The sequence below is a fragment of the Leucopleurus acutus genome (assembly GCF_964270905.1).
Source record: "Leucopleurus acutus genome assembly, chromosome: 10".
Classification (NCBI taxonomy): domain Eukaryota; kingdom Metazoa; phylum Chordata; class Mammalia; order Artiodactyla; family Delphinidae; genus Leucopleurus; species Leucopleurus acutus.
In genome coordinates, this window is record NC_139153.1 from 71,972,252 (window position 1) to 71,982,014 (window position 9,763).

The 9,763-nt window shown below is 55.7% G+C and overlaps 1 protein-coding gene across 1 annotated transcript; it reads right to left on the minus strand.

The window, feature by feature from the left end:
- Positions 1 to 790: 790 nt before the first annotated feature.
- PGC (progastricsin) lies at positions 791 to 9,277 on the minus strand (the record flags this gene model as incomplete). The annotated part of the gene is given in 10 exon segments (XM_082849162.1): positions 791 to 910; positions 914 to 1,066; positions 1,799 to 1,897; positions 2,682 to 2,829; positions 3,388 to 3,510; positions 4,719 to 4,918; positions 5,559 to 5,677; positions 6,640 to 6,757; positions 7,164 to 7,325; positions 9,227 to 9,277. Coding segments are annotated over 10 exon segments (1,293 nt in total).
- Between the last annotated feature and the right edge of the window lie 486 nt (positions 9,278 to 9,763).

The following is a 9,763-nucleotide window of genomic DNA, read 5'->3' on the forward strand; positions in this document are numbered from 1 at the left end:
CACCAGGTTTCGGGTTTTTTGCTGAGAGGGTCCTATGGAGGACAGGAATGAAGTCCAGAAGGACAAGACCTCTTGCTCAGTTGGTTAGAACAAATGGGTTTGATTTTCATGTGATTCAAATAGCTATCCCTCTTGTCCATGGTTGAGAGCCAGCCCTTCTTTAAAGACAAGCCCTGGGACATAGGGGTCTGGGTTAAAATATGATAGGCTTAACTCAGCCCAGATCTTCTGGAGCCCTCCTGGAACCTACTAGGTTCTGGTGGCATCGGGTGATCTCTCCCTAAAGGATCCGTGACTGTTACAAGTGTGTACCGGCATCCAGCCTTACTCTGAAAGCTCCTAGTGGAACTTGATCACAGATAAGGAGGAAGAGGCTAGATTTAGGATACATTGGACCCCTAGTCACACTGCTAGTGCACATGTGTGGGGTCACTCTGGTGGTAGTTTGGTAAATTAGGTCAGCAGAGCATTTTGGATTGCCCATTACAAAGGAATGTCCTGCTTCCATGCCACTACCACAGTCTTCCCTCTCCAGAGAGAAGCTGTGAACAGACTCCAAGCTTTGAGGGATGCAGGGCCCACCCCCAAACCCTACCCTGTCCCCTATTTCTCTTAGGTTCTCAGTGACCCACTGCAAACCTCCTAGAAACTCAGGCAGAACATGGTGCAGCAGAGGCAAATCTGCCCCTGACTCATTGTCCCCATTGTCTGAGACCAGGGGCTGCCTTACAGGCCACAACTGCCCTCTAGAAACAACAGGCTGGTCGATATGGAGAAGAAAGATTTATTGTTAGAGAAAGTCCAGAGTCCAGAGAAGGGAGGCTACATGCAGAGAGGAAATGCAGAGAGAACCCCCTGTAGCCTGGGAGGCCCAGAGGGAGAAGGGAGCCCGGGCATCCAGGCGCTGAGTCTAGACGGCGGTGGCAAAGCCCACCCTGTTGTTGCCCAAGTCATAGACGGAGTAGTAGGACCTGAGGAAGACGTCCCCAAGGATCCACAGGGGCTGGCCATTCTGGGAGGGCACGTAGGTGGGCTCGACTCCCAGCATGCAAAAGCTGTCGTCGTACTGCACAACACAGAAGGGCAACACTCATTCATCCGCTCACACAGTGACGGGGCACTGCTCGGCCCAGAGCCCCAGGCCAGCAGCACAGATGCAGAAACAGGTGAGCCGAAGTTTCTGCCCTTGAGGGCTCACAGGCCAACTGAGCCTCCAGAGCCAGAGTCGGGCTGGTGGGGGATTCTGGCGTGGCCGAGGGCAGGCTGCAAAAGGCCTCCCTCTGCAGGGTCTCCTTGACTCCCTCCTGTTCCTGATTTGGAGCAGGTCAGCCTGGCGGTAAAGTCTTGGAACCAGACCAACTTGGGTTCAAAGCTTAGCTTCACCCTGACTAGCTCTGTGGCCTTGGGCCAGTTACTTAACTCTCTGAACCTCCAAGTTTTTGTTTGTAAAATAGAATCAGTATCTCGCTCATTGAATGTTGTGACGAGTAATCAGGGAAATGTAGACAAAGTGCTTCACTCAGGGGCTGACTCTCATAAGTGATCAACAAAGAGCCAGCGCCCCTCCCCTCTAATTAATAATAATCATTAATAATAGGTGGCACTCTGCTCTTTCATAGCCGCGTTCCAGAGACGGGGGTTTAGAATCAATGGATGGGGAAAAGAAATCAATGCTGCAAGGCATCAGGAAATGGCGCGAGGTAAGGAGACCCAGCGTTTCTGGCTACCCACCCCTTCCTCCCACCCCTCACCCCCATCCCCCATCCCCCACCCTCCCGATGCAGGGGCCAGGACTTACATTGAGGATGTAGGAAGCGGGTGACAGAGGGAACTGCACACCATTTATGATGAACGTGAGGGTGGGCAGGCTCTGGATGCTGTTACAGTCCACGAGAAACTGCAGAGAGGAACAGGGCCCGGGATGCCTCATCTCCCCCCTGAGAGGACCTGCCAACCCCATCGCCTCAGCCCCTCAGGACCCGGGCCTGAGCCCCAAGCCTGCTTTGGGACTGGAGGCTGCAACACCAATACTGCTCGTGTTACACATGAGGACTCACGTGCAGAGGGTGGGATCTGGGGGGACCTGAGCATCTTTCTCACCCCCAAACATGACTCTTGCTTGAATTTTCCCCATGAGAGAGATTAAATCTACACCCCTTTCTCTGCAAGTGTCCTTTTAAAACACGCAGGTCTGTAGAAAGCATGGCCCATCAGTCCACCAAAGTTAGTGGGAATGCATTAATTAGGCAAACCCTTTGGTGGGCTCAGGAGGGGGCACGGGGCAGAGAGCATGGCCCTGTGGAGGTGAGGGAGCTGTGGACTGAAGGGTTATCCCTTGTCACTCATGGGCTTGACAGCACAGTCTAGTTATTTCCCTCTTACTGCAAAGCCCGGCAGGTGTGTAACCTGTTTCCGCTAAGGGGCTGAAGCTCAGAGGAAATTCTGCCTAGTAGTGACCTCCCCACACCCTTTTAGCACAAGCATCTGGCTCCCCTGGATCAGCCTTCGGGCCCCCAGCCAGCTCCCAGCCCCAGTCATCCTGGGGCCCCCACCTCCAGTGCCTGGGGGCGGCGAGAAGCACGGAGGCCAAGAATCAAGCTATTCCTGTGCTCCCAGGAAAAACCACAAATGCCCCATGGCTGGCCTCCCCCAGGGAAGGGGCACACCTCCGCCACACGCACCTGTCCATACTGGTCCTCTTCGGCCCCTGTGGCCTGCAGAAGGGAGCTCACGAACTGCTGGGGCACGGTGAGCAGAGACGTGCCAGTGTCCACGACGGCCTGGCAGCCCTGGGAGCACCAGCCCGTGGCCTGGTCACCAATGAGGAACCTGAACGGTGAGGAGATGGGCGGCCTCAGCACCTCCCAGCTCAGGGCAGCTAGGGGATAGCTGCAACCACAGAATCAAGGTGCACCTCCAGAAGATAAGGGCCCTGCACAGGTCAATCCAGCCATCCTCCTGCCTCATACCAAAGTCTGTCAAAGGCCACCTAAATGGCCTTGGAATCTCTTTCTAAAGAGTTCCAAGGATGGTTCTAGAAACACTGAAGGCCAGGGTTACTGATTCATTGTAAGTACTTTGAGCAAAATAGTCCCTGCCCCTCACACACCCCAGTTTTCTAATGTCTAAGCCCCTAGGGTTGGACTACAGGGTCCAAAATGTCTGGGATTCCCAGTCCTGCCCCTTCCTATGTTGTCCCCACCCCACCCTCCTTCTCCAGGCCGACCTGGGCCTTGAAACCCCAGCTGAGGGCAGCTGTGGCTTTGCAGGCGCAGGTCTCTGGGGTCCTCTGTCCCCCCGCCACCCGGCAGTACCCGTGTGACATGAAGTGCCTCAGAGCCTGCTCCGAGGAAGTACCCACAGCCCCAGGGCCCACCACAGACTCACTCCTCAATGCCAATCTGCCAGTACAGCTCCTGGGTGACGGGGGTCCAGTGGATCTGCCCCGTGTACAGGCTGCTGTCCACACCTCCGAAGATGACTGCTCCCCCGTCCTGAGAGCCCTGCTGGCTGCAGGACGCAAAGCAAAAGTGAGTCAGGCAGTGGCTGTGGAAAAGGCAGGAAAACAGAGGTCCTGCCCTGGCTCCAGACTGGGGCTCCCTGAGGAACGGCTGTGTCTCCACTCAGACCAGGGCTCCCTGAGGGCGGGGCCGCGTCTCCCCTCGGAATGGGGCTCCCTGAGGGAAGAGGTTGTGTCCAACCACCCCCCGCACCCCCCCCCCCCCCCCGCCCCGGCCTGGAGCTCAGACTTCCCAGTGCCTCAGGCTCCCAGGTGCTCCACCAAGCGCTGCCTCTGGGGAAGCCTCTGGTCGTCTGGCCCCCCACCCTGCCACACACCACGTTCTCCATTCCCTTTCACTTTGTGCTGCTGGTGGAGCGTGTCCACGGGAGCCTGACCCGGGCCCAGCTTGTTATTTTTCTGCTGGGATCGGAGGGAGGTAGGGCCCAGGTGGAGGGGAGGGCAGGGCCTCCCCTGTTAGACAGAAGACGAACCTGAGTGTGGAACTGGGCAGAGCTCCTATGGGCTAAACTCAGAGTACTTGTAAACAGAGGCCAGCAACCGACATAACAGGATAATGTGGTTGAAAGATTCAGATGACTAAGCCCCAGAGAGTAGATATTGACTATCTCTAGAAGGTAGTTGTCTAATTCTGGAGAGGAAAGAAAGTCCACCCCAGGCGACGCCCCCACCCCCACCCCTCCTACTGCCTGGCACTGGGGCCCATCCACATAAATCACTGAGTTGGCTCGTGTTTGTGGTAAGAATAACAACTCGTTAGGAGTTCATGGTGGACCTAGACCAGAAGACTCCAGGACCTGGCTAGAACAATAGATCAAAGGAGATGAAGCAATAGATTTCTACACAAAAGAGGTGTCCAGGTAGAAAACATTTGGTCAGAAGGAAATGAGCTAACTGGGGCTCTGGGCAGGAGGTAAGCCCAAGAGGTATGGAGAAAGCAGTAGCAATGCTCAAAGAAGAGCTCAGCCGGAGGAAGGAGAGACACTGTCGTGGCCAAGAAATACAAAGAAGAGGCCGAGTGGGCAGGGACAGATGCAGGGGTTGGGGAGGGGAGGAGGAAGAGTCAGAAGCCCAGGAGGAAAGGCCCTGCCAGATATGCCTGCTGGGAGGCCTTCGAATCCCAAAGTGTTGAACCTCAGCCATCCAGGGCCACGGGGGGAACGGGCTGGGAGCTGGGGACCGCCAGGGGGTTCCCTACCTGCCGAGGTAGAAGCTAAAGACTGGGCTGGTGAGGGCACCCTCCTGCAGCATGCCCTGCAGGGCGGTGCGGGCCCCGCCCATGGACAGGGCAGGGTAGGCCATGCCCATGATGCCATCGAACTTCGCATAGAGGAAATTGGTCCCCGGCTCTTTCTCACTCAGGCCGAACTCCTGGCTGGGGACCTTGATGCCCTGGACCTGGAGGGGAAAGAGAGGATGGGAGATGACAAGTGTATCTCCACCCACCTTCCCCAGGCTCCCCCTCCTCAGACCCCTCAAGGGTCTGTTCTTCATCCCTCCTTTGCTTCTGCTGCCTCTCTTCTTGTCAGGTTTGCAAAAGCCACTTTCTCTTCCAAGAAGCCATCCCCGACCGCTGCAGCATTCCCCACACCAACCTTCTTCTTCCCGAGGCTTTAAGTTCCTTAAGGACCAGGTCACCCCAACCATTGTGGTGCCCTCGGTGCCTGGCACATGATGGCCCGCAGTGAGGGTTCAATGAGTGAATGGATGAGATTTTTTTTTTTTTTTTTTTTTTGCCTGCACCTGGTGGCATGCGGAATCTTAGTTCCCCGACCAGGAATCAAACCCGTGCCCCCTACAGTGGAAGCGTGGAGTCTTAACCGCTGGACCACCAGGGAAGTCCCTGGATGAGCCTTTATTGTACTGATTTTCTGGCCTGTACGGTAGAGCGCTAGGTGTTTCCCATATTTTTCAGGGCCTCCATCTAAGTCTCCCCATCAGACTGTGAGGACTTTGAGGTTAGAATCCAGCTCACAGCCCCGGACTTCCTTCCCCACATCTGGGTGTGGGCACAGGGGCAGCCGGCAGTATCACTCACTGTCAGAGTGTCATAGCCGAAGAAGCCAGTGAGGCTGCCGCTGCCGTACTGCAGGGAGAAGGTCTGCCCATTGGTGGAGTAGGTGGAGGACAGGCTGGGGTTGAAGCGGGTGTGGCTGGCTGCAAGGGAAGGAAAATTCGGGAAGTCAGGCTGGCCCACTCTCAGGCCTGACGGACTGCCCACCTGTCTCCCAGCCTGGGCTCACATCCTGGGGACTCAGCACTCCCCCCACGCCCCACCCCCCACTGGCCACTGAGTCAGGGGGTGGCCAGCTGACATTCCTGGCATTGGAAGACCCACAAGAACTGGCCAGCCTCGACTCCAAAGCCCCCTCTGACCTACAGAACCTTGAGATGCCCTAGGATGGTGACCTCCCTATGGGCAGGTTATATAGAATCTATTCATCTCCCTGACCCCCAGCAGATCTCCTGACACATGGCGAGTGCTGAGAAATTACTCATCGGATGAAGGAGTGAATGAACCTCCAGGGCATCTGTGCATTCCCTGACCCTCACCTCACCCCGAGCAGAAGCTGGCCACACCAGGATCCTGAGATAGCCTAGGATGGAGCCAATGAGGGACCTTCTGGACTAGAGGCGTCAAGACCCAAACCCCAAGGCTTTGGCAGGGACCAAGGCAGCCCTAGGAAGTGAATATCTCCTGTCTCCAAATACAACTACAGGGAGGGGACCACATCTATATCCTTCTCCCGTGTCCCTTGAGATACTCAGTAAGAACTTAGTAAACCATGGGGTGGAGTAGCATAGAAAGAGTGTTGTACAGTGGAGTGGGATGGAATGGCATTGCCCAGAGCAAACAGAACGGAGTGGAGTGGGCTGGGCTGGGCTGGAGTAGGTGAAGGGATATGTATTGGTGAGCAGGGAAAGCAGAGGGGCCACCCAGCTCCATGGCCAGCTTCTTCCCTCTGGCTTGGGCATGTGCCACATGACCCTGGACAGGTCCCTGGTCCTCTCCGGGACTGCAGCTCTCCCCAGCAATCTTTATGAAGTGCGGCCCTTCCCCAGAGGGTGTCAGTGCCCTGCCCTGCCAACCGCCCTCCCCTGCCCAACCTAGCACTCACTGCAGGCCTGGCTCTGGCAGTAGACAGAGGGCACCCACAGGTTGGAGGAGCCAGTATCAAAAAGGACCAGGAAGTTCTGTGGTGGGGTCCCGATGCTGATCTCACCAAAGTAGGCAGCCTGGGTGGGAGACGGGGGACATGGACGGGCTGTTAGCTCTGGCGGGATCCAGGGACCATCAGGCCCAGCCTCCTCCACGGACAGAGTGACAGAGTGACCAGCCCCACAGCCCGCACCAGAAGCAGGGGCCTGAGCCTGCCCTCCACGCTCGCCCAGAACCCGCAGACCTTCGGTCCAAGCCCGCCCGGGGCAGCTGCAAAGGTCTCTGTGGACTCAGCTGCTAGGTCAGCAGGGGCCCCTGAGTGCTCTGCCCGCCAATGAAGTCTCCGGGCTGGCAGGTCTGAGAGATGGGGGCAGGCCCCGGGGGCCGGGTGGGAGGGTGCAGAGAGGAAGGGCGCAGCTCACAGCCCAGGCCTGGCCTTTGGCAGCAGGGAGATGGGGAGCCCCGGGGAGGGTCAGGACTCACGTCCATGTAGTCCATGGGCTCGGAGGCCACGCTGAAGTCACTGAAGTGGTACCTCTGGGCTGGGTCGTACTTGTGGGTCCTCAGGAAGTCCTCCAGTATCCCCTTCTCTTTCATGGTCTCACGGATGGACTTTAATTTCTTCACGGGGACTCTGCGGAAGGGCTGGGGTCAGGGCAGGACCTCCCTCTTTCCTACAGAGGCTCTAATATCCCAATCTCTCTCTCTCTCCATCTCTGTTTGCCTCAGGCTCCCCACCGCTCTGTCCCCCGGTGTCTGCGGCTTGTACGTGTCTGTGTGTCTCCCTCTTTCTCCATCTCTGTCTCAATCTCTGGTTCTCTCTGGCTTTTTCTCCCTCTGCCTCTCATTTTCTTCCTCTCTCTTTCTCTTTCTTTCAAAACTCTTCTCAGGACTTGCTCTGAGATTCAGAAAACAACTGACTTCACCCATGCATGCCCCCACCCCATCTCATGGGTCCTCATCCCACCCTGGTCCTCCACTCTCAGATATCCCATAAACACTTTCCCAGGCAGGGGAGAGGAACTTCAGACATTACCTTTTGTAGGATTTGTACATTTTTGTTCTGTTTTTGTTTTTTTGGCTGTGCCGCGTGGCTTGCGGGATCTTAGTTCCCTGACCAGGGATTGAACCCGTGCCCTCAGCAGTGAAAGCGCGGAGTCCTTAACCACTGGACTGCCAGGGAATTCCCAATTTGTGCATTTTTAAAAAAGGTTTCAGAGGGACTTCCCTGGCGTCCAGTGGTTAACACTCCGCACTTCCACTGCAGTGGGAGCGGGTTCAATCCCTGGTCAGGGAACTAAGATCCCACATGCTGCACAATGTGGCCAATAAAATAAAATAAAAGTTTCATAGATGGCAAAGTTCACCCCAAAGAAAGTCCTCTGGTACAGTGGCTGTCAGGCACCTGGTGCCGGTTGGCTGTGACAGAGCACAGGACCAGGGGAAGGGCACTAGACTGGGGACTCGGAAGACAGGGTCCTAGTTCTGCCCCTGCAGCGACTTGTCTGGCCTGGATCAGTCACGCTCCTCTCAGGATGCCGGGACAGTGGGGAGGTTGGCCTGGTTGGTCCGGAGCCCAAATCGGCTCTGGAACTCTATGTACTGAATTATGGGTTTCTGCCCATGTCTTCGCAGACCTCCTTGCCGCCATTGCCTAGGGGTCTCTGCGGGTCCACCCAGGCCTTGTTCCAGGCTCCAGAATTCCTGCTGCTTTCACTTCTTTCCCCATCTCTTCCCCATTCCCCCAAGGCCCTTCAGCATCCAGAAATTCTCTGCTAAACCCATTCACCTGGAGCCATGAAGGCTGATGGCTGACTGCGCCCCATCACAGTTACAGAATTTGCATATTCAAAGAAGTTTCTGAGAGGAGCCATCTCTTCGCCAAAAAAATCACTCTTTAGTGGTAGAATAGAAGGCAGAGTGGCAGGCCGGGAGTCCTCCTGATGTCCTGTGCGCTGTGCCGCCTCGTTCCCTATCCCCTGACACCTCCGCGTGTAGAGATTACATGACGGTGTTTCTGCTTAGATGATTTTGGCATCTACCAAATCAATTGGGGGCCTTAAGGAAAATACTAGCAAATGTCTCCCTATCTAGGAATAATTGTACTGGCCGTTCAGCATCTGCTTGGGTGGTGGTCACCCTTATTCTCCCTGTTTCCTATCCATCAGTGGGGGAAGGGATGGTGCGTCTCCCTTTGACTGGAATCTCCCTGAAAGCAGAGGCCATATCTCCTCCCACCGCTGAGTCCTATCCTACACCGATTCAGGGAGCCTTCCCTGTCCAGAAGTCCCAGAGCAGAGGCAGGTCAACCACAGAGCTTCCTTGTCCCTTCCAACATGTGAGGATAGCAAAAAGATGGGGGTCTACGAACTAGGAAGCAGATTCTCACCAGACACCAAATCTACAGGCACCTTGATCTTGGACTTCCTAGCCTCTAGAACTTGGAGAAATAAATTTCTGTTGCTTATAAGCCATCCAGTCTATGGTAGTTCATTTAAAAATAAAAAGGCTGCCCCAGCAGCCAGGCCCCAGACTCACTTGATCACGGCCGCCTCCAAGGTCTGGAGGCAGACCAGGGCCACCACCATCCACTTCATGATGCCGATTCCCAGCTGGCCACAGTAGAGAAGCAGCTCAGAGTTGTGGCGTCAGAGTGGAGTGAAGGCCTGAACACTCCTTCCTCCTTTATACCCCGAGGACCCAGCCCAGCCCCTGCCTCCCTGCCCTGCACCAGCATGACCTCAATCCCCGTCATACCCCGGGCTCCACGTATCAGTTATTTCTGTGTGTTTTCCCTTGTGAGGGTGGCTGCAAAGGACTTTTCATCTTATTGACTTTTCAGTACAAGCAGTGGAGGCCAGGAGGTGCGAGCGATAAGAAATCAAAGTTGCCGTGAGATGGAGTGGCAAATATGACTTCTTGTGCAGGAACCAGAGGTGTGAGGTAAGCCTTTTAGGGTGAGGGCCAGAGGAGGGCAGAGTGAGGGCCGTAGGATCTATAGGCAGGTTTTTCATCCTCAATACTTCCGACACTTGCAAACAAAAAACTCTTTGCTGTGGACACTGTCCTCGGCATTGTAAGAT